Source organism: Panthera pardus, unplaced genomic scaffold, assembly GCF_024362965.1.
Source record: "Panthera pardus isolate Hobbes unplaced genomic scaffold, ASM2436296v1 HiC_scaffold_15, whole genome shotgun sequence".
In the NCBI taxonomy this organism is placed as follows: domain Eukaryota; kingdom Metazoa; phylum Chordata; class Mammalia; order Carnivora; family Felidae; genus Panthera; species Panthera pardus.
Genome location: NW_026526710.1, coordinates 24,093,727 through 24,117,674, shown reverse-complemented (window position 1 = coordinate 24,117,674; position 23,948 = coordinate 24,093,727). Strand labels below are relative to the sequence as shown.

Sequence of the window (23,948 nt, the reverse complement as noted above, 5' to 3'; positions counted from 1 at the left end):
AAAAAAAGAAAGAAAATGAATCTCACTGTGGCTTTTAAATTTTGGCACTTCCCAAACTTAATTTGACCATAAAACTTTTCTTTTTCCAGAGCATCTATCAGGACTAGTATTCCAATAAAGGCAGGTTGGGGAAAGTGTCTGCGGGGTGCAAGGGAAATGTGTATATGCTATTATTTAAAAGATATTTTAAAATAAGGTCATGAAAATTATTTTAAGTCTTCCATAATCCTAATGCTTTAACACACAAAAAAAACTGCTTTTATTGCCCAATTCATCTTGCAGATATATTTTACACAGTGCATTCGTTCGTTCCACAAAGGTGCATAGCATCGAAAGAAGCCTGCTATACACACATCTGCAGTTTTAATTATTTTAATTATCAACAGCATATATATTTGCATGCTTATCCGGTTTTCATAATCATTATAACAACTGACATTTTTGCATCAGCAATAGCGGAGAAGAATAAGGTGGAGGATTTGGGGAGGCCTCCGGGAGGGGTCAGGATGGAGGCTTGGGGATTAACCCCCCCAACGACTGCTGCGAGGAGGGATCTGGGTCGAAGAGTTTGGGGACCCCAACCGACCGCGGCGAGCAGGGACTGGCTGGAGACCATGCTCCCGGAACGTGGGAGCCACGGAACTCTCGGACGCCGACGTGCGCGCACCGGGATTCAGACGAAGGTACGCCAGCAGCGGCCGGACCCGGAAGTAAAGGTTGCCGAGTTCCCCGCACCCCCCCCCCCCCCCCCCCCCCCCGAGCGAAAACTGAAGCGGGAGCTGAGGCGGAAGCCGCGGCGGGTGAGCGGTGGGCGGCGCAGGGCAGCGGGAAGCGCCGGCCTTTTGGGGGCACGTTTCCCGAATGCTGGCCGGGCGCCCAGGGGTCCCAAGCCCGGGGCTTGGGAGAGGACCTCCTTGCATTCTCGCCGCCTCTTTCCCGCCCCGGAGCTTGCATTAGCGGTTCGGGGAGGTGATGATAGGCCAGTGCTTAGTCCGGTGCCTGGAAGGAATAGGCGCTGCAGTTGATACTCTCGTTCGTCAACCTGGTCCGCGGTTCTTTTAAGTGGGGTCTGTTGTCTGAATCTGTTGTCACGAGTAGGGAAACTGAGGGTCGGGGAGGCCGTGCAGAGGTCGGGGCCAAGTCAGGGCACGCTCCACTCGCCGCTACCTGGGCCCTGGCTCAGTCGTGAGGGCAACCGGGTGTTTCTCTGAGTTGTTGATGGAGATGAGGGAAGGTCCTTTTGTGAACAAAACAGCTAGAATCCGGAGGCACTAATTTCTTACAGGTAAAAAAGAAGACTGTGACCTAATCTTGCCTCGAAAGATTTGTGTTAAAGCACAAAGCCTTAGGGAACAGGACGTGGAGAAGTCAGCCCGACGTGGGCTTGATGGCCACTTAGCCCTGGGTTCCCCCAGAGCCTTGGCAAAGGTCACCTGGCACTAGTCTGGATTGTTCTGAACCTCCGTTTAATCGTGGTTTAAAAATTACAAAACCAGCCTTGTCAAGCTGTTGCAAGATTAAACAAAGTAGCAGTTTGTAGCAATTGTTTGCCTCCAAAGGAGGAGTCTTCTTTCCCTCTTTTCCTGACTCCATGGGTATTGGGTTAAGTTGCTAAGGTGGGAAATCCTAGGACCTGTTTGGACCCCTGCGAGGCCTCCACTCCCAAGCCAAGTTCACTTGTTTATAAGACTGGCAGAAAGGACCTTATTATGTACAGCGTCTCCCAAAGGACACACACCATTGGTGGTATTGCTGTTGATAGTTGACAGGGTAGTAACAGGCTAACCTGCGTATTTGCTGTCAACACTGCCTTAGCACTTGCTGATCTCCCCTTTTGAAATAAGAGAACGAACTTTAGGCTCAGCTTTACCAGAAAACAAGACCAAACCCGATACACGACATAGGTTACGGAAAGAACCTGGTTCTGGCCATTGATTACAGGCTTTCAGTTCCTACAAGGCTATACAATTTCCCTTTTTAAAAATGTACATTTAAGGTTTTTTAAAAAAGCAAAAACTTAAGTGAATAATAATGTTGGTAAAGCAGAAAGGTTAAGACGGTATATGACACAACAATGGTATAATGAAGGTTGCAAACCATTGCTTTCAGCTATTACTGACTTCCCTTTTGAAATCTGAGTGTGCCTTAATGGAAAAATAGGTCCCAAATAATCACAGAAAATTAATCACAGTTAAAACTGGAGAATGCTTTTAAGAGGTGAACCCTGGTGCCATTAAAAAAAAAAAAGGTACCCGGCTGGAAGTAAGGAAGCATGAGTTTCAGCCCCAACTCAAATTTCCCAGGTAACCTTTGGAAAATCCCTTTCTCTGAGTCTTAGTTTGTTCTTCCTTGAGACGGTTGTACCAGATCATCACCAAGGTCCCTTTCCCAGGATTCTATGATTCTGAATCCTTAAAGGAAGTCATATTTTTTCCACAAAGTACTCGTGCAGAACTGAAATATAAACTGTTGAACTAGAACGTGTGTTTCTTTAGAGCCACTACTACCAAAGACCAACACGTATTAGTGGGGAGTAACAACTAGTCTGTCCTGTGGACGGGTGACCAGAAATCAGAACAGATGTTGACAGCCCTTTGTGGGCACCATCCAATTGTCTGGCACCATCCAATTGTCTAGCCGTGGATGAATGAGGTAATCCCTTTGAAGATGCTAGGGTAAAACATTTTTCTCTAAAGTGATCTTTTTTTTTTAAGTTTTTATTTATTTATTTATTTTGAGAGAGAGAGCATGAGCAGGGGAGAGGCAAAGACAGAGGGAGAGAGAGAATCCCAAGCAGGCTCTGTGCTGACAGTGAGATCTCACGAACCGTGAGATCATGTGAGCAGAGATCAAGACTCAGATGCTTACCCAACTGAGCCACCCAGGTGCCTTCTCTCTAAAGGGATCTTTAGAGAAGAATCTGTTAATTATTTACTGAAAAGGTATTTAGGATCCTTAGGTGTGAAGAGAAATAGTAGAAATATGAAACTTCTAGAAACTGACACCATAGGAAAAAAGAACAGTGAGAAGTGCTTGTAATACTCATACAGATTTAAAGTCCGTTTTTAAAACTTAGACATCTAAGGGGCGCCTGGGTGGCTCAGGTGGTTAAGCCTCTGACTTCAGCTCTGGTTATGATCTTGCAATTCATGAGTTCAGGCCCCGGGTCAGGCTCTGTGCTGACAGCTCAGAGCCTGGAGCCTGCTTTAGATTCTGTGTCCCCCTCTCTCTCTGCCCCTCCCCTGCTTGCATTCTGTCTCTCTCTCTCTCTCTCAAAAATAAACATTGAAAATTTTGCAAAAAAACAATAAAACTAAAAAAATAAAGTTCTAAAATTTAGACATCTAAGAGTATTTTTATTATTCACTTTGCAGGTAAAATTATTGTTCATACATGCAGCCATTTATTCAATCAGTATTTGCTTAGTGTCTACTACTTACTGTTAGAGTAAACAGTAAACATTTTACCCCTAATTTGCCGTGATGGGTGTTGCTGGCCCTCCTACTACAAAGGGCTAATTTCCTCATTATATTAACAGTTCCTAAAAATAAGAAAACAGCAATCCAGCTAGGGTGAAAAAGGATAAAAAATATGAATAGACCATTCACAGGAAAGGAAATCAAATGATTTTAAACGTGAAGAGGTGTGCTTCTGAGCTTCTGAAATCCTTAGGTATCTTTCATACCAAAGTTGTTTTCTTCTAGTATTTTTCTAGTTTCATCTTTTTGCTTAAATTTCTGCTAGATCTAGACTATGTTTTGGTGGAAATTATAAAGTAGAAGTCTAGCTTTAATTTTCCTCCCAGAAGGTGGCTCAGTTGTCTCAGTAGAAGACAGGTTTTGGTGTTTTGTTTTGCTTTTTTTAATACAGTGTCATACTTGTCAATGTCAAGGCCATATCTATAATGATCAAAAAGACAAAGGCACCTGGGTGGCTCAGTCAGTTAAGCATTCGACTCTTGATTTTGGTTCGGGTCATGATCTCACAGTTGGTAAGTTCGAGCCCCACGTTGGGCTCTGAGCTGACAGGATGGGCCTGCTTGGGATTCTCTCCCTCCCTGCCCCTCCCCTGTGCGCGTATGTGCTCGCTCTCTCTCTCTCTCTCCCTCTCTCTCTCAAAATAAGTAAATAAGCTTAAAAAAAAGAAAGGGCCCATGTTTCTTTTATTTAGCCAGCAGGTATTAGATGTCCTGTATCAGTCATGGAACTAGCTATTACAGTTGCCAGCAGTGATCTAGACCTCAGGCTGCTCCTGTGCTGGTGGGGAGATGAGGCAGTAACTAACTGTGGCACAGTGCACAGTCCATTGTAATGGACTGGGGACAGCAGAAAATGACTCATACTGTCATGGGTGTTAGAAGAGCTCTTTAGAGTTAGCACTAGAGCCCCAGCCATTATGCGGCCAGGCTGCATTCTCCAGCCTTGGCAGTACATTCCAAGCACGGGAACAGAGGCTTAAGAATATGTTTTTCTTTAGACAGTGGTGTCCAATTTAATTGGCCAAAAGCACGGTCTGCAATGCTAGAGGTTATGTGGGGCAGGCAGGAAGGTAGATTGGAGCCCATTGCAAGGGGCTATTAAGTTCTGGGGACTGGATTCCCTAGCCAGTGGATCTCAGGTCCAGCGCCCAGCTGTGGATCAGAAAGACCTGAAGAATGTGGCCTGGGCATCTGCATTTTATAAAATGTCCCAGGGCATCCTGATGCTCAGCTGAGGTGGAGGTGCTGCCCTCAGCCCTGAGGAGTAAACAGAACCATGGCCTGGGAGGAGGGCCATCTGCCCTATTCCAGCCCATCAGCCCAGGTCCAAAGGCCCCGAAGCCTTTGTAGCATGGATCTGGGGACAAGACAGACCCGAGGTCATGGAGCCATGTCACTGTCTCCCAAAGGAACCTAAATCCCCAAGGTCATCTCCGAGCCAATTCCATTGCCCTGATTTGTTCAGTGTCTTCAAGTTTCCCTAACTTCTTTTTCTTACCTCAGGTTTCTTTTTGCTTATTTATTTGTTTTTTTAAGTAAACTATGCCCAACACGGGGCTCGAACTCATGACCTCGAGATCAAGAGTCACATGCTCTACCAACTGAGCCAGCCAGGCACCCCTGTGTTTTGGTTGTTGTTGTTGTTGTTGTTGTTGTTTTTAAGTAGGTTTTGTGCCCAGTGCAGAGCCTTGACTTATGACCCTGAGATCAAGACCTGAGCTGAGACCAAGAGTCAGGCACTTGATTGACTGAGCCACCCAGGCACCCCTGTTTTTTGTTTTTTAAAGTGAATTTCCTTCTTAGGGGTATAGATTCCATTAGAAGCATTACTATTTTCTACGTGTCTTTTCTTCTCTTCAGGAGTCAGCGCTGACAGCAGTGTTGAGCCAAAAAGAAGAGCAGAGCAGTTTCTGAACTTCATTGCCATCTCTCTGAAACTGGAGTGGGAAGGGCCAAAGCCCTTGGCAGCTTTAAGACAAGATGAGGACCGTGCTCATGGTTGCAGAAAAGCCATCCTTGGCCCAATCTATTGCTAAAATCCTCTCTCGAGGTAGGGAAGACCAACACGTGGGGGGGGGGGGGGGGGGGGGCGGGGGGGCGGGTTGAATCTATGAGCGTGGTCATTTCTTTCTTTTTCCAGCTCTCTGGAGTTGACTTGGTTCAAGATAGCAAGTGCTAATGAGGTACCTTGGTATCAGTCACTGGGGGATGCATTTACTGCCGTACCCAGTATGAGCCAGGGCTGGGACTCCAAAAAGGTACAGGCACTCTTCACAGCGTAACACCAGGCAGGCTGCTGTCAAAGTGCTGTGCCTCTCATGTTGTTGGTCATAAATAGCAACCAGCCCTGGTAACTTACCCAGAAAGAGAATTCATCGGAAGGAAGAAGACAGAGCCAAGACCCCACCCTTGTCTAAATTTGACTCCAGTCTGAGACCCCAGTCTAAGTCTGAGGCCATGCCGCGGACATCGTCACCACAGGACCCTTGCCACTGCCCTCAACCCATGACTGCTACAGCTGCAGCCTGTGTGCTTATGTCACTCAAGAGTAGCCACTAGGCAGACCCTTGGCTGCGGTCCTCCTGAGACACCAGGACACTAAGAAAGGGAACATGTGTTCCTTACCCTAACTCTGGCCACTGGGATAGTTGGTGGGGTGCTACTTCCCCTCCCATCTCTGAATTCCCTCCAGAAAGGAAGGGTGTTTGCATGCTGGGTACCCAGAAATGGCAGATGTCCACCATGACCTCCCCTTGGCTAGGACAGTGGGCTAGCATCCCTCCAGAAGGGAGGGGAGAGCTAAGACATGCCCACTTCCCAGAGGCTAAGAAAGGTCAGCCAAGGGGCTGTCCGGGGGGAGCATGAGAATATTGTGGAATTTGATAATGAGGTCCCTGGATACCTTTGAGTAAAGTTTGAAAGAAATGAGGCTGAAATGCAGAGAAAGGACCCAAGAATGTCTGCTCTTAAGAGTGTTCAGAGAGGGTGCTCCTGGCCTTCAGAGACACAGGGCTCTGCATTGAGAGCACACCATACTGGTTGGTCAGCAGCGGTGTTTTCCGTGAGATCCATGACCTCTCAGCACTCCGTTACCCGCAGTAACATCACTGACCACTCTGGGGAAGGGGTACTCTGGCCCTCCGAGAGGCAGCACCAGGGCCTGGGGCCTCCACGGCAGTTGTGGCTTGCTGGAGCAGCCGTCACTGCACTTCTGCCCTGTAGGAAACATGTCCTCACGCAAAGGGCTGAACGGAACATGCTCAGTGCACGAGTACACAGGGACTTTCGCTGGCCAGCCCGTCCGCTTCAAGATGACATCTGTCTGTGGTCATGTGATGACCTTGGATTTCCTGGGTAAGCCCCCCATGCCCCTGCCCACCCTCCACCCTGCTAAGGGAAGCCCTGCGAAGTGCTCCCGTGGGTCTATTTGGAGCCAGGGGAGGGCTCCAGGCAAGGAGTTTGTGCAGAACCTGTGAGTCCTAAGGCCAGCAGATTGTGGAGGGTTGACACAGGGTCTCTGGGTGACATGCACAGAACCCAGGCTTTGGAGCTCAGTGCCCCTGGGTCCCCATCCCAGAGGCACCCCTTAGTCACTGCATGCCCTATGCTCCTTCCTGTGCTTCCTGGAGGCAGAGAATGCCCACCTTAGGGGGCCTGGCCTCTGCAGGCATTTGGGAGGTGGTTCCTGCTGAGTGCGACTATTGTCCAGTGGTCATTCAGTGGCTGTCATTGTCATCCTTGTATCATTGTTGTGTCACCTTGGAAGAGCCAGCATTAGTACCCAACAGAGCTAGGTGCAGGGCCCTGTGGTTGACAAAGAGTCGGCTGGGACTGGGGCTTCTACAAGTTTCTGTTCCACAGATGTGAAGTGGGTCTTACAACAGTGCCATCCACTTCCCAGGATTGTTTGAGGACTAAGTGTGACAGTGAAGGTAAAGAGCTTAGCACACAGCGAGGTCTCCTTCCTATTGCTCAGTGACAACAATGACATCAATTCAGTTGTGTCACCAAGCATTTGGACTGAGTTTTATCACCAGCTGGCAGTTGGGGAGCTAGGATTTAAACTTGACGTGAGGCACCTGGGTGGCTCAGTCAGTTAAGCATCTGACCGGCTCAGGTCTTGATCTTGTGGTTCGTGAGTTTGAGCCACACGTCAGGCTCTGTGCTGACACCTCAGAGCCTGGAGCCTGCTTGAGATTTTCCCTCTCGCTCGCTCTCTCTCTCTCTCGCTCTCTCTCTCTCTCTGACCCTCCCCTGCTCATACTCTGTCTCTTTCTCAAAAGTAAATAAAAACATATAAAAAAAAAATTTTAACTTGACTCTATCTGACCCTATTCTCCCAGGCTACACAAAATGGAGACTAAAAGAAAGCTGGAGGGCTAAGCATGCAAGCACTGAGCCCTGAATAGAGAAGTAGGTGGATGTACCAGATAAGAGGCCCAAAAGATTGATTCCCCACAGGGATCACCTGAGCACCTGTCAGTGCCATGTAGGGGGAAAGTTACAAAAATTCAGGCTGGAAGAGAAGACAGAGGTATGAGTGGTATAGTTCAGTGCTCTGGCAAAGTGAGCCAGCCCAGGAATGGCACTTCCAGCCACAGGGCCTGTGCTGAAGTGAGGTTGGAGCAGCAGCAGCCCGGCCCAGTGGTGGCTCCTGTGGGTGGCCAAGGTGTGGTGTCACCTCACCAGCCTAGGAGAACGAAGGCGCAGCGCTGCCTCCAATTTTGGGATTGCCCTGGGTAAAGTGTTCTCCAAGCCTCCTTTTCCCCGTTTTTGAGGCGAGACCACCACCATCCTCCTGAGGTTATGACGATTGGAGAGGTCAAGCCCTGTGAGCCAGGAAGTGTGATTCAGATGTCACTGTGGCTGTGGTTTGTAGGAAAGTACAACAAGTGGGACAAGGTGGACCCTGCAGAGCTGTTCAGCCAAGCCCCAACAGAGAAGAAGGAAGCTAACCCCAAGCTGAACATGGTGAAGTTCCTGCAGGTGCGTGGGGCGTGCGAGAGCACAGGCACCTGGGGGGGGGGGGAGGGGTGAGGTCCACCCCTGCACTGCAGGAAGCCTCCTGAATCCTTCCCCCTTTTTTGAACCTGGCGGCCTTTGCTGGATGCCCAGGCTGGCCTTGCAACCCTTTCTGAGAGCGCCCCTTGCTGGCCCTCCTGGACAGCCCTGTCACTCAGCCCTGGGGAGCAGAAATTCTGTTTTTTAGATTGTTTGGCACTGGTGGTGGTTTTCCTAATTTTAAAACAAATGCATACACATGGAAAATATTAAAAAGTAGAAGGAAGAACAAATCATTTATGATCCCACTAAGACAACCACTATTAACATTGAGTCTTATTGCAACCCTTTTTCTGTGCAGCATTGCATTAATGACCTTTTTGTGCCCAAAAAACTGAGTTCTAAGCTAAGTTCTATAAGTGGCTAAGGCAGCCTAAGTGCAGCCAGCTCCTCTGCTCAGCCTGGGTCCCACTCAGCACTGGCCCTCCTGCTTGTGGCTCAGGGGCCAGGCAGGAGCACTATGGGTGGGCATTGCAGGGCTGGGCTGTGGAGGTGCCAGTCTCTGTGTGCTATGTGGCAGGTGGAAGGCAAAGGCTGCGACTACATCGTGCTGTGGCTGGACTGTGACAAGGAAGGGGAGAACATCTGCTTTGAGGTAAGAGGGGTGCCCACTGAGGTCCTCACTGCCAACCTTCCCACCGACCTCACTCGCAGTCATCCCATTCTGGGGCTGCAGTGGGGAATCAGCCATGTTGCCTTAGAAATAGCCTTTTTTCCTCCTCTATTTTGAAAATTCCATAGACACTTTCAAATGCATGGACTCTACCAAGGGTGAAGGAGTGTTACTTCCCCTGCTGGGGCACACTGTGAGAGCAAACAGAAAGGGCAGAATTTTCTGGGTGGATGGGAGTTTCCCAATCAATCTGCCTCAAGGAGAGGGTTGGTTTCCAGCATCCTGGCCACTGGGCACCTTTCAGGGACCTTTGGCCAAGGCTGGTTGACACTCAACAACATTCCTCACTCCTTTTCTCACCTCCAGCCTTCACTGTCCTCTCCCCACCCAAGATACCCTCCCACCTCCTGTCTCCACCCTCCCTGCAGGGAAGCAGGTGCCTGCCTCATCTATGGCTGTGGTGCCCCCACGCTGGTCCTGGCTGGAGGTGTCCCCTAGTGAGGCTCACCCTCCTGCCTCTGTGTCCCCAGCTCTTACCTGGGGCCTGGCACACCCTGGGGCTCAGGAAATGCTTCCCGCATGGCAGAGGGTGCTCAGGGCACCCCAAGTTCCAGCGTAGCACCCTCAGGAAACACGCTATGTCCCTTCCCAGACACTCCTCTCCTGGACCCTCCCCGGCAGGGCTGCTCCTCCCCTGGGGGGCCTTTGCATCGAGGAGTGCAAGCTCACCAGGCTCTCTCCCCTCAGAAACAAAGGCACCTCTTCCCTGTAAAGAAGCTGCATGGCCAGGCTCCAGTGTGACTCCCCTCCCACAGCACAGCCTTCTTAGTGAGTCTGGCTCCAAGCCCCTGCTGTGCTTTAGCCCTAAGAGGGCCACCGCCCCCACCCCGCCACTCTTAAGCCCCATACCATGGGGGTCCTCTGCGCCCTTACCCCTCCTGTCGTTTGCCTTTTCCACCTCATCTCTGTTTTCCTTCCCTGGCTTTTCTCCAGTCTCTCAAAAGTTCCACCTACCCCTCCTGGCACTCTGCCCTCTAGAAAGAAGGGAAGTGGGTCAAGTGGGATGGACTTGGTGACTGAGCTCCCTTGCACCCATGGCAATAGCATTTGCTGGTTGGGCGGGGATGAGAGCAGAGGATGAGAGAAAGGGTGGTAGTAAAAAGGGGGATGTTTGAACAGATTTGTCAGTGGGTGGAAGAGCAGCCATGTAGCAGGAATTCTGTGGAGAGACTGAGACTTTTGGACAGGGAAGGAGACAGAGGAGGGTCTGGCAGGATGGAGAAGGAGTCACATACATTGAGGGTCAGCCCCGGGCCTCACAGGCAAAATATGGAGCAGGAGGTAAAGACCTCAGTGGTGGGTTACAGCTGGGCTGCCTCCCCCAGGTACTGGATGCCGTGCTGCCCATCATGAATCCAACCCACGGTGGCGAAAAGACGGTGTTCCGGGCCAGATTCAGCTCCATCACGGACACAGACATCTGTGCCGCCATGGCCCGCCTGGGCGAGCCCGACCATAACGAGGCACTGTCGGTGGATGCCCGGCAAGAGCTGGACCTGCGCATCGGCTGCGCGTTCACCAGGTGCTGGCTGCCCTCCCTTTGGCCAGAGCCCCTGTCTTTCTGGTCCCTGTTTGCCACCCCAGGACCTGGTTAGCACTAGGCCAACGTCCACATTCTAAAACCCCTGAAGAACTGTCTGTCTAGCTGACGAGACCACACAGGCCACTACTTGATAAGCAGAGTGTTTGTCTACAGTGTGTGGGTCTTCAGGAGAGGGTGGAGGGGATAGAATATAGTAGAAGGGCTTCCCAGACCTGTGATGGGTAGAACCTCTGCTCTTCTCTCTTGCGTTTTGTGTCACGTGTGCACACACATGATTCCTCTCTGCCTGCACACACCCTTCCCAGCCCCCATGCTGAGCATGACCTCACCCTGTCCCCTGTCTTCTGAGCAGGGAAGCCACCTTGGTCCCCTCCCTGCACTCACTAGTAGCCCCATGCTGGATTCACATGGGTGGTTAACAATGGTGTCTGGAGTGAATACATAACCGGAATATCTTTCTCTGCCTCCTCCTCCTTATAGGTTTCAGACTAAATACTTCCAGGGAAAATATGGCAATCTAGACAGCTCCCTTATCTCCTTTGGACCATGTCAAACCCCTACCCTGGGCTTCTGTGTGGAGAGACATGATAAAATCCAGTCCTTCAAACCAGAGACCTACTGGGTGCTACAGGCCAAGGTTTGATTTCCTTTCCCTATGCACACTGGGTCTTTCCAGGTTTGGGCTGTGGACTCTGAGAGTTTTCCATCATCATCATAGCCATGCAAGGGCCTGAGGCCAAGGACACAGAGGAGAGAAGCCAGAGAGTGGTCTGCGGGGTGTCCAGGGAAGAGACCCCAGCCTTCATAGAGAGGCAGGATAAGGTTAGGCCTGGATGCATTGAATTTGGGTAAGCAGGAATGAACTCCACTTTGGCAGTGTGGGGCAAGGTCACCCCTAGGGCCATCAGCTGTGATGGTCAGGTCCAAGGACTGGACTGAGGGCTATAGGCCACTGACTTTCAAATTTTTTAAAGTCTTAGAACCCTTTCTCCAAATAAAATTCTCCATGTGAGCTTCTTATAAGGTTTAAAACATAATACAGAGCTGGTCTGGTTGACGTAGGACTAGGGGCCCATGGACCAACTGCACCTAGTGGGCAGGGATGGCATTCAAGACAGAGTTTCTAACACTTCTTAAGGATACAGCCTTGACTTTCGGCTCCTCTCCCACCTGCCTGGTCTCCGGGGAGAGGCCTGGAGTCAGAGCAGTCTTCCCTTGGGATGGGGCTGGGTCTCAGCCTACATATCTATACACCTGCACACCTGTACAGGTATGACTGTGAGACCTTAGGGCTGGGATCATTTTGCTCCCAGACAAGGACCAGCTTCATCTATCTTGATTCTCACTCCTGGCAGTGGGCTTACCTGGATTTTTTCTCTCTTGTTTTGTCCTTTTATACTTTTTCCTCCAGGTTAATGCCGATAAAGACAGATCTCTTCTTTTGGACTGGGACCGAGTGCGAGTGTTTGACCGGGAAATCGCACAGATGTTTTTAAACATGACAAAGCTGGAGAAGGAAGCCCAGGTGGGCCTGCCCCACCCACATCTGTCACGTTCGCTCTGGCTGGGAGTAGACCTTGGAAGCCTCTGGCCGGAAGAGTAGCTTGTGGCCCAGGGTCCCATCTTTCTGTCCCTCTTTGAAACACAGACATCTTTTGGAAAGAAGAAAGGTTACAGAACTGCTTGCAGTAACCAGTGTGCCGCATACCTACCCTGTTCCGGGCACCGCCCCATGCCCATGACCTGCCAGGCCCCACAGGCATTATCCCCTTTTGTCAGGATTCCATTTCACACAGATGTCCCCTTTCTGTGATCTCTAAATGCTAACAACTCTGGAGGGACCTGTGTGCACGTCAGTGAACCTGCCCAAGGTCACACAGCTAACATGGGATCCCAACCTCAGTCAGCTTTCATGGCCTTTATGGTGCTGTGTTTCCTACTCAGGGTTTTTATGAATTTGAGGGACATGTGCTTGACCTTTAGGAAAAGGGTGACACCACCTGGCAAGGGGCTGCCTACCTGGGATGGAGGTAGTTCTGCCGCCATTACAGAGGTCCACAGCAGTAACAGCTACCAGAGTCATGGAGGCACAGCCTGGCCTCCTTCAATCACCTTCTCTTGTCCTTTTCCAGCCTTCCTTGGGTGCTCTCTACTCACCCATGCAGTTGACTCAGGCTTCTAGAACTTCCTCCAAAGCTGCCTCATGCTTTTATCCTTGACCATGTTCCTCAAGAGACTCACTGCCATCATCTCCAGATCTCGACCCTAGTGATCCTAAGCCTCCACTGAAGCATGTACCCATTTTGTCCCAAATTAACCCCCCACATTGGTCTGTCTGGAATTCAGAAGGCACTGCCTTGGCCAGGTCTCCATGGGATTGGGAGAGACGAGGCATTGGAGTTGAGTTTGGATTGTTTTTGTCCCAGGCAAGACAGAGTCCTCTTTTCTAACAACTGTTCTGCCCAGAGTTGGAAGCTGCCTAGTATTTTATCTAAACTGCCTCAACGTTTATAAACGTTTCAAATGGTCACCAACATTTGAAAGTCACGAGATTTCGCATGAAAGTCCTGATTTGCAGCTTTTGCTGATGAACTGGAAGATGCAGCAATACTGGTAGGCCCTGGTGGAAGCACTCAGGTGCAGTGAGGGCACCTGACTGCCCCCGAGACAGGCCTGCACTCCGTGGCCTGCTCCAGCCCTCACCTGCCATCCCCATGGCCTGGCTGCCACTGGCTCCCGTAGGAGTTTGAATTTGCAGCCCTTCCTCTTGGCTCTTCCCCGTTTCTCCAAGTTTTCTCTTTCCCTAGAAAGTTCTCTCGGAAAGAATTTTCTTTCTTTTTCCCTTCCTTGGCCTAAATAAATATTCAAGTCTTGAGACCACTGTGATAAGTGAAATTGAGAAGCAGGGAGACCAAATGAATGAAACCAGACCCTTTGCCCATACCTCCTGATTCTCTATTATGGCCTCTTTTCCCCACTACCCCAAATCCCGGAATCTGTTCTGTCTTCTAGGTGGAGGCCACAAGCCGGAAAGAGAAGGCCAAGCAGAGGCCCCTTGCCCTGAACACTGTGGAGATGCTGCGAGTAGCTAGCTCTTCTCTGGGTACGTAGGGGCATTCCTCTAAAGCCCCCGAAGGCCTTGGAGCAGGCATGCGGTGACCATTCAGCCCTGGTGCAGTGCCTGGGCTTCCAGGGTGATGCTGACTCTCACACTCCCTTCATGCGCGCTTGTGCTGAGTGCCCCCTTCCCCTCCTCCCCCCCCCCCCACACCCCCACCGTGTGCACCTGTGCTGAGTGCCTCATGCTCACCTATGTCAAGCCACAGGTCACCTGCAGTGTCATTCGAGGCTTAGTGGGAATCTATGCCTCATGCGGATTTCATTTCCAGAGTGGAAATAAGTAATAACAAACTGACAAACACGAGAGAGGATTCCATTTTGGAAGATTATTGGTTAATATGCAACAGCCCCTTTGGACTTATGTGGGGAAAACAGACCATATTATTGAACATCCATGCAGCTGCTGCCAGGGCCAAACACATGGAAGGCCATGGTCAGGGACCACCTATAGGGCAGGCCTGTGTGTCACTGGCACAGTGGAGTCCCCTCAGAGGCATTAGACCATGGAATTCCAGCCCTGGACCCAAACTCTGGTCCAGTGTCAGCTTGGCTACTTTCTTTCTTGTCCTGGAGCCTTGGTTTTCTCACAAGAAAACAGCAGCCATTGTGACCATCTCTCAGGGCTGATTGTTCTAAAAGGATTAAATTATTGTAATGGTGTATCATAACAGCAGCAGTGGTAATGACTGCCACTACCCAAGAGAGATGTCCTGACTTTAGCACCCCAGAGTAGCTTCCCTGGTGTAGGGAGAGAGGCCAGGGGTGGGAGGTTAATGCCCCAGGCTAATGTCCTGCAGGGGCCAGTGTGACCAGTGTTGATGTAATGTCTCTGAGCCTTGTTGCCCCAGGAGGAAGAAGGGGTTTTGACTGGAAAGTTGGCTGTCTCTGACAGCTGTTGGCCTCAAGGCACTGGTGCCTCTGCAGCCTGGGGAAACCTTAGCCAGTGTCCTCAGAACAGCACCTTCAGGGATCCTCGGAGGGCAGTGATGACATTGAGTGGCTAATAGCTGAGTAGCAGCCTCTGCTGCCTTCCCTCAGTAGTCCTGGAGTGCCACGAGGACAGAAACACCCACGGAGCTCAGAACAGGGGGAGTGTGCTAATTCTGCAGTCATAGTGGGACATCAGCAGATGCTGAGGCACAGTTGCACTCCATGGCCAGAATGTGAGAGAGCAGCACTTTGCAGGCCACATTTAATCAGCATAGCCACTAGTGTTATGAGGGTGACACTGTGGAGCATCCCTGTCCTGGGCCCACCTTTACAGGTTCAGGACCTCGGCCTCAGGTAAGGCTGTATGGGCACAGTGGCCTGGCCAGCAGCTCTGTGCTCTAGCTGTGCCCACTCAGAACCACCTCCACCTGCCAGGAGGCCCTGGCCGCCTTTGATGGGGAGGCTGAGTGCCCAGGCCCATTAGCAGGGACCCAGCCATCCCCAACATTCTGGCCCACTGAGCCTCCCATCCCTCACAGGCATGGGGCCACAACATGCCATGCAGACCGCCGAGCGGCTCTACACACAAGGCTACATCAGCTACCCGCGGACTGAGACCACGCACTACCCTGAGAACTTTGACCTGAAGGGCCCTCTGCGGCAGCAGGCCAACCACCCCTACTGGGCCGACACGGTGAGCAGAGCCACCGCACACCCTTGTTCCCAGGCACTTTGGCCAAACCCAGAACTAGTGCTGGCTCCTCCCTGTGGGAAGTCAGCTATGCCCATACTCACTGCTTTGTCTTTTCTCCCTCAGGTGAAGCGGTTGTTAACAGAAGGTATCAACCGCCCACGGAAAGGCCATGATGCTGGTGACCATCCCCCCATCACCCCCATGAGGTCTGCCACAGAGGCTGAATTAGGTATCAGGCACTCCCCCCAACACTCGCACACTCACTCAAACACACACACCAAGTTTCTGGGTGGGAAGCTATAGTCATGTGGCACCTTAGGACAGTGTCGGGCCCCGTTGGCAGTGTGGGGGCTCCCTCCCCCACCTGCCCCCAGCTGTGGCACAGAGGGTCACCTGAAGGTTGTGTTCTGTTACCATGGGGCAAGACAGAGGAGAAGTGGTGGCAGCAAGTGTGGGGTGGTATGCCTGAGTGCAGGTGCAGGTGGCTGCTCGTAGGAGGCAGGAGGGTGAGGCAGATGGGCAAGGAGGGGACAGGACGGGACCAAGACAGGGAGTGCTGGGGCCCAACCACTGGGTGTGCCTCCTGCTTCCCACCCGACCAAGGCAGTGTGAGGGCCTGTGTACTGGGAGGAGGCAGGGAAAGGGAGAACCGTGCAGGTAGAGACAGGAGCCACTGTGCACCACCCAAGCTTGCAGTCACCAACTAAGAACATACCAGGCCCTGAAGAGCAGTCCCACCTGGAAGCAGAGGTCGGAGCTGTAACTGTGTAGGAACCACCACAGCACAGGATACTCACTTTCCCTTCCTGCGCATTTCCTACTCCTCTCTCCAGCTTCAGTGCAGGCTAGCCCTGGCATTCTGTGCTGATGGCCAGGGCCCTGCCGCCTGAATGAGAGTGCTGGGGGTCTTTAGAGCCAGAGCTTCTGGACAGTAACCAACTTCCTTGCCTGCTGCAGGCAGTGAGGCGTGGCGGCTCTATGAGTACATCACCAGGCATTTCATCGCCACAGTTAGCTACGACTGCAAGTACCTCCAGAGCACCATTTCCTTCCGTATTGGGCCTGAGCACTTCACCTGCACAGGGAAGACCGTCATCTCTCCAGGTAAAACTGCAGGGCCAGACTGGCTCCTCCCTCACCTCCACAGACAGACGGAACATTCTCCATTGAACCTGGGGAGGGAGGCCCAGGGTCTTGGGCCTGGGCTGCCTGGGACGGGACCCTAAGTGGCAGCACCCTGTCCCTCCAGGCTTCACGGAGATCATGCCCTGGCAGAGTGTGCCTCTGGAGGAGAGCCTGCCCACCTGCCAGAGGGGCGACACTTTTGCTGTGAGTGAAATAAAGATGCTGGAGAAGCAGACGAACCCGCCCGACTACCTGACAGAGGCCGAGCTCATCACACTCATGGAGAAGCACGGCATAGGTGGGTGCACCCACCCTCTTGCCCACCCAGGCCCCGGGCCTGAGGGTTTCCATCCCAGGAGCAGGTCCAGACCTGCTCAGTGACTCTTCCGTGCCCAGCACCTAGTAACTGCAGCCCAGGGTGTGGCCAGCTCCCCAGGCAATGTTCACTCTAATGGGAACTGCCTGTTGTTTGATGTGCTGCACCAGCTGACCCAGCTCTGGAGGGCCAGAACAATCCAGGGTGCTGTGCCTGAGTCTTGTTCTGTCACTAACAGTTGTGACAGGTGACTGTCAGGGAACGTCTCACCTGGGTTTGGTGACAGTGGTGTGTGGGTGCTGCTCCCCCAGCATCCTCTGTCCTTCCCCATTGACAAGACATCCATGGCTCCCTGCAGCCACATACTGGACAGCAGCCCAGATCCCATAACCAAAATGAGCCCGTGAAAAGGGCTCCTGTGACCTTCTGAACAAGACAGCGGCCCTGGGCAGCCCTGTTAACCAGGAGCCCCCAGGGCTGTGTGAAAAGGAACTGGCAAGGGCTGCCGCTCTGGCAGTGGCAAGAATGCAGTGGGCACAGCGGGGAGTGTGCTGGGGCTTAGATCCTAATCCCAGCATTGTCCTTCCAGTGCAGTACCTCAATGGCCTCCATAGCCTCTAAGCACCATCTGAGGAGGCTCCTCAGCACGGGGGAGCAGTAAAGGCAGCATCTGGCAGTGCCAGGTGACCCTGAAGTCTCTAGGGGAGATGCCATCCTGGAAACTAATCACAAGGGACCTGGGAGCTGGAAAGTGGGCAGTTCTGAGCAGGTTTCAGAGGGGACGATTTGGCAGCGAGCATGGGAGTTCCTCCGTGTTCAGGGGTCTTGAGCCCTGTTTCTGGAAGGGGTAGATGTCTCAGAATTGAGGCAGGGAGAGGTCAAGGACCGCATTTACCAAATGTGAGGGGCAGGCAGACTGAGCTCCCATGACCTTGGCAGAAGAGTTCCTTAACCTCCGTGAGCCTCTGTTGTTTGTAGAGGGGAATTAAGCGCCCGGCGCTGGGAGGGACATTTTTGGATTCACAAGACCATTCTCAAAACGCATGGTGTGGTGTCCAGCACAGTGCTAGCCAAAAACAGAGGTGAGGGGGCTGAGAACCAGGGTCCCCATGGTGAGTGGGAGCAAAGGTGGAGCCTACGGTCTGATGGGGAGCCTGCTATGGAACACTTGATATGTGTTACTATGTGTTTCAGGGACAGACGCCAGCATCCCCGTGCACATCAACAACATCTGCCAGCGCAACTACGTCACTGTGGAGAGCGGGCGCCGACTCAAACCCACCAACCTTGGCATCGTCCTGGTGCATGGCTACTACAAGATTGGTGAGTCCGTGGGGCACCTGGGTGGCTCAGTCGGTTGAGTGTCAGACTTCAGCTCAGGTCATGATCTCACGGTTCGTGAGTTCAAGCCCCATGTCGGGCTCTATGCTGACAGCTCAGAGCCTGGAGCCTGCTTCTTCTCTCTGCCCCTACCCTGCTCATACTCTGTGTGTGTGTGTGTGTGTGTGTGTGTCTCTCTCTCTCTCTCTCTCTCTCTCAAAAATGAATAAACATTCAAAAAAAATTTTTAAAAAGAAAAGAGATTGATGAGTCTGGCTGGCTGTTGCTCCCTGACTTTGGCCTGGGCTGCAGCTCTGCATTCATCAGCCCCCAGCCTCTGACAGGCCATGGCCCTGTGGCAGGTCAACTCCCACTGAAACAGTGCTACATTGTCACCCCCCCCCGCCCGGCCCCGGATGTGCCCCAGCAGGGTCTCTGTGTGGTGGATGGATGAATGGACAAGTGCAAAGGTTCCAAGAGAGGAGGCTCGAGGGGCTTTTCCCAACAGACCAGCTCCAGATGGGGTCTGGGTCCTCCTTGCAGAGCTCTTTGCTCTGTCCCAGAGAGGTTCCTAGGGTCTTAGGGGAGATGGCAGGGCACAGACCTGGCCTGAGGACTTCCAGGAACTGTGACACAGTCTTGGAGACAGGATGCTCCTGTCTTGGAGACAGTGGCCCCTGGCCACTCGACATTGGATTTTCCGGGTAGGAGATCAGGAAAGGCGTGGGACCACAGGACTGCAGCCTGAGCTGGTGGGAGCAGCCACAGCTCCCCAGTGCGAGTGCTCACAGCAGCACTCCCCCACTTGCAGACGCAGAGCTGGTGCTCCCCACCATCCGCAGTGCAGTCGAGAAGCAGCTGAACCTGATCGCCCAGGGCAAAGCTGACTACCGCCAAGTCCTGGGCCACACCCTGGATGTCTTCAAGAGGAAGTTCCACTACTTCGTGGACTCCATTGCCGGTGAGCCCACCTCTTCCCTACCCCTGTGCCAGAGGCCCCTGGGCCAGGGCTGCCCCAGCCGTGTGGGACCAGTGTCCAGATTTGGGCTCCGGGCTCCGGGGCTCCTTTGGGAGGACAGGGCAATAACATCTCATTGCTGGACCATCGTTGGGGTTAAAGAGCGGGCTTTTTTTTTTAATAGTATTTTTTAATAAGTTGTGTTTTAACAAGATATTTTTTAATAAGTTATTTTTGAGAGAGAAAGCACGAGCAGGGGAGGGGCAGAGAGACAGGGAGAAAGAATCCTAAGCTGATTCCACATTGTCAGCGCAGAGCCCGACGCAGGGCTCAAAACCACAAACTATTGAGATCATGACCTGAGCCGAAACCAAGAGCTGGACACTTAACCAACTGAGTCACTCAGTTGACCCAAGAGCACTCATCTTAACACCATACACGAGGCACCCGGCTCATGTGACACATGAGGCCGCAGCCCTGCTGTTCCTGTTACCCTAGCACCTCAGGGATAGAGACGCATTTACTCAGATGCTTGCTGTGGCCTCCCCCTCCGTGCACGTGTCTGAGGTGGGCTGCCAGAGGCTAGGAGGATGTGACTCTTCCCTGCGCTGCTTGCTTTCAGGCATGGACGAACTGATGGAGGTGTCTTTTTCGCCCCTGGCGGCCACGGGCAAGCCCCTCTCCCGCTGTGGGAAGTGCCACCGGTTCATGAAGTACATTCAGGTAAATGAGGGTGAAGGGCTGTGACCACCCCATCTGGCCTACAGCACCCTTGTGTACAGACCTGGGCAAGTCCTGTCACCACTGTAGACCTCTGCCTTATCCTTAGTCATAAATCATTGTTCTGGCTGCCACACAAGAATGAGAGGCCTACTGCAGCCTTGCCAACAGACACCCACAGTTTCCCCTTGACCCCAGGAACATGTGAGCTGTGGGGGCTCTTAAACACATTGTCCATTTTTTCCTAACAACACATTATTTGCTATCCTGGGCATTAATACGCATGCAGGGGTTCTAGAACTACCTTTCTCCATGCCTGGAGCAAGTGTCCTAAGACTCATGGCTATGGGTCCTTGCCTGAGAGGTCCTTGCCTGGCAACATGCTACACATTATGCATTACGTATTGTGTTACATGTTACAAGTTACACATTATATGCATATTCCGTGTGTTACACATTATGCATCGTGTGTTATGGGTTACATATTATGTATTACGTATTGCACATATATTACTACATATGTCTCTGTTGTGTACATAAGTATACATATGTATTATGTGTTATGCATACATAATACATAATTAATATGTAAACATAATGTATTCTACATGTGTGACATACGTAACACATTATGTGTTTTCTATACACGTTAGATTTTCTGTGTGTATCATATATTATGTACTACATACACATTACAGTGCTGCATATTCTGTCTTATGTATCATGTTATATACATTATATACTACATGTCACCTGTTACTTCTGTATTAGGAGAGTGAGGCCAGGCCAGAGAGCAGGGTGGCCTCAGTGACCCTGAGCCTCTTCCCTGGTGTTTCTGCAGGCCAAGCCCAGCCGCCTGCACTGCTCCCACTGCGACGAGACCTACACCCTCCCCCAGAATGGCACCATCAAGCTCTACAAGGAGCTCCGGTGCCCACTGGATGACTTCGAGCTGGTCCTGTGGTCCTCAGGCTCTAGGGGCAAGAGCTACCCACTGTGCCCCTATTGCGCCAATCACCCGCCCTTCCGAGACATGAAGAAAGGTGAGTGCCCCGTCTCTTGGCCTCAATCGCTCCCTCCCAAGACAGGCTGCCCCGTCCCCCCTGGATGTCTGTGGTGCCTGTCCAGCCCCTGCCCTGCCCCCACACTGTGGCTGGACTCACCGGCTCAGGAACAGGAGACCTGAGGTGTACTTGGGCACTGCTGAGGCGGAGCCAGCCAGTCTGCCACTCTCTGTCCTGGTCATAATTGAGAGGGCAACTGTAATCCACTCACTCGGGATCTGGGCAGTAGGCATGCCGTGCCCTCTCCTGGGATAGGTTGAGTGAGAAGATGCAGCAGGTTGGGGGGCCCCACCTGGCAAGGGGTGCACTCTCAGTCAGCGTCTACCTCCGTTCTCTATCCTTACAGTCATTACTGGGGAAAGGAGAGACATGTGCATGGGTAGGGGTGAGTAGTGGGAGGCACCAACAGCACTGAGCCAAGAGTCTAGAGGAGGTACAGGGCCCAGCGTGTTCACCCCATGCTACAGACAGGAATGAGGTACAGCAAAAGGCATCTACCCACATTCATCAAGGGGTCTAGGGAACCCTCAGGGGTCTCAATTCACCCTTCCTGACTCAAGCCTCACCTGTGAGGCAGGGACAGCCTGCATTTGGGCTACTAGGGTTACTGAGGCCCTTCCCTGCCCTCCAGCATCTTTCAGGGCAGCCAATGGCTCCGTGTGACCCAGCAGCACAGGAGCCACATGGAGCTGATGGGAATTGGCTGTGGAAGCAAAGTGAAGAGGGGGAATGGACCTGGCCGGAGGCCACCAGGAAGGCCTTCTGGAAATGATGGGGGGAGGGGGAGTGACACTCACAGGTTGAGGAGGTTTTAGATAAGCAGAGAAGCAGGGGCAAGGGCAGTGGGGGAATCCAGACCCAGGGTGAGCAAGGAACACTTTTTGCTGGGATGACGGATCTGGACCATGAGGCCCTAGGAGAAGACCCCCTGGGAGGTGGCAGCCAGGGGGTTGGGGGGGGGGGACACAGCACAGGGTGGGGGTTGGTGTGCATCAAGGGCTGCCCCCTCCCCACCAGGCATGGGCTGCAACGAGTGCACACACCCCACCTGCCAACACTCGCTTAGCATGCTGGGCATCGGCCAGTGCGTGGAATGCGAGAGCGGCGTGCTGGTGCTGGACCCCACCTCAGGCCCCAAGTGGAAGGTGGCCTGCAACAAGTGCAATGTGGTGGCACACTGCTTCGAGAACGCCTACCGCGTGCGAGTGTCCGTCGACACCTGCAGCACCTGTGAGGCTGCCCTGCTGGCTGTGGACTTCAACAAGGCCAAGTCCCCGCTCCCAGGCGACGAGACACAGCACACGGGCTGCGTCTTCTGCGACCCCATCTTCCAAGAGCTAGTGGAGCTGAAGCACGCGGCCTCCTGCCACCCCATGCACCGTGGCGGGCCAGGAAGGAGGCAGGGCCGGGGGCGGGCCCGGGGCCGTCGGCCCACAGTGAAGCCCAGTGCCAGGCGGCCAAAGGACAAGATGTCAGCCCTGGCTGCCTACTTTGTATGACAGCCCCGCCATCCCTTGCCAGGCTCACACAGTTGCCCTTGGGGCCACAGAAATCATTAAAATGTATTTTGCCTTCTCCAGAGCAAGCAGCTCAGGACCTTTCCCTGGTATCAGAGGGTTATGGCGTCCTCACTGCCCTTCCTGGTCTCCCCGCCCCTCCTCTTCCTTCTGCACACACCACGGTGGTGCCTGTAGGGAGGCCACCAAGTGTGGAAAGGGGGATCAAGCTCAGTCTGAGGCTCACGTCATAATTCAGTATGTGTAACAGACAGCAAGGTAGCACAAGTAGGTAGCGTCCCTGATGTCTGCAAGGAAGAAAGGAAGGCACCAACTGCCTGTTATCCCAGGCAGGTGTCATAGGAGGGAGGCCCTGGTGGAGGAGACAGGGCTGAAAGAAGTCCTCACTGGACCTTGGCCTTCCCTGCAGCCCATTTTTTTGGGGTCACACGGTGGCTCTGAGCAGGTCTGTGTGTGGTGTATGCGACCCTGGCAGCCTCCAGGGCCTCTTCCAATTCCTGTTCTCAAGCCTTTACTGTCTCAAACAGAGGCAGGCCAGTCACTTCCCAGGGTGAACTGCAGGGAGCCCACTAAAGCCATCTGCGTGATTTAATGTTTATTTATTTTTGACAGAGAGACAGAGTATGAGCGGGGGAGGGGCAGAGAGAGAGGGAGACACAGAATCCAAAGCAGGCTCCAGGCTCTGAGCTGTCAGCACAGAGCCCGATGCGGGGGCTCAAACTCACAGACAGCAAGATCATGACCTGAGCCGAAGTCGGACACTCAACCGACTGAGCCACCTAGGCGCCCCCATCTGCGTGATTTAGAAGATAATCCATAAACCAAACAGCCCTGTGGGCTGCCCTCCGCCTAATGTCCTTCCCGTGCCCCATCACCACCACCCCAGTCCCCACAGAGGAGCACTCACATTAGGCAACCACGTGGTTGAATATGCCACTCCTGCCCATGCTCCACCACACGGGGAGCTCGGAAAAATAGCTTTCCAAGCTGTGTGGTGGAACACCTTCATGAAGGGCGGGTCAGAACTATTTTGCACGTTGTCTATCTGGGTACTAGATTCACAGTTCACACTAGAATATAACAAGGCTCTGAGCAGAGCTTCCGTGAATAAACCTGTGACTTCACCCAGCATTCCAAGCAAATGCTGCACCCTCCAGCCTCCCTCTTTGGGGAGATCCCAAAGAGCCACTCCTCGTGTCCCTGGAACACTGGGAAACCATTCAAGAAGTTCAAAGAGAATAGGCAGTGACGTGGTGACACATCATCATCCGGAAGGCTGCCCCTGGAGGCAGGCTCCCAGGAAGGTGTAGTACGGCTGCTGGGAGTGTCACAGGAAAGAGGTGCTTCCAGAATGCTGGTGTTCCTCCTCCCTCCCCTCTTGCTGTGGTCAGATTCTGGGGCACTCACAAGGCCACATCTGCTAGTGGAT

At 52.6% G+C, this 23,948-nt stretch overlaps 1 protein-coding gene and 1 non-coding gene across 5 annotated transcripts; one reads left to right on the top strand and one right to left on the bottom strand.

The window, feature by feature from the left end:
- Positions 1 to 740: 740 nt before the first annotated feature.
- Positions 741 to 22,583, top strand: TOP3B (DNA topoisomerase III beta). Of its 4 annotated transcripts, XM_053902333.1 has the most exons (19): positions 1,049 to 1,067; positions 5,339 to 5,528; positions 5,619 to 5,707; positions 6,701 to 6,832; positions 8,358 to 8,464; positions 9,060 to 9,134; positions 10,538 to 10,734; positions 11,236 to 11,392; positions 12,167 to 12,280; positions 13,768 to 13,858; positions 15,345 to 15,499; positions 15,623 to 15,728; positions 16,457 to 16,603; positions 16,749 to 16,922; positions 18,135 to 18,263; positions 19,072 to 19,221; positions 19,841 to 19,941; positions 20,780 to 20,981; positions 22,020 to 22,583. In XM_053902333.1, exons 4-19 carry the CDS (start codon positions 6,706 to 6,708, stop codon positions 22,499 to 22,501), a joined length of 2,514 nt encoding a protein of 837 aa, XP_053758308.1. In that variant the 5' UTR covers positions 1,049 to 1,067; positions 5,339 to 5,528; positions 5,619 to 5,707; positions 6,701 to 6,705; the 3' UTR covers positions 22,502 to 22,583. The 4 variants fall into 4 exon arrangements, with proteins under 4 accessions (XP_019292979.1, XP_053758308.1, XP_019292980.1 ...); XM_019437434.2 differs by lacking the exons at positions 1,049 to 1,067; positions 5,619 to 5,707 and adding an exon at positions 741 to 800; XM_019437435.2 differs by lacking the exon at positions 5,619 to 5,707.
- Positions 5,022 to 5,094, bottom strand: TRNAK-CUU (transfer RNA lysine (anticodon CUU)). The gene has a single exon. It is a non-coding gene; the product is annotated as a tRNA-Lys (tRNA).
- Positions 22,584 to 23,948: the final 1,365 nt, after the last annotated feature.

Coding starts and splice junctions, on each gene's coding strand:
- TOP3B (XM_019437434.2), top strand. CDS start 5,459: ATGAGGACCGTGCTCATGGTTGCAGAAAAGCCATCCTTGGCCCAATCT. Junction 16,923..18,134: donor CATGGAGAAGCACGGCATAG/GTGGGTGCACCC, acceptor TATGTGTTTCAG/GGACAGACGCCAGCATCCCC. Junction 19,222..19,840: donor CTTCGTGGACTCCATTGCCG/GTGAGCCCACCT, acceptor GCTTGCTTTCAG/GCATGGACGAACTGATGGAG.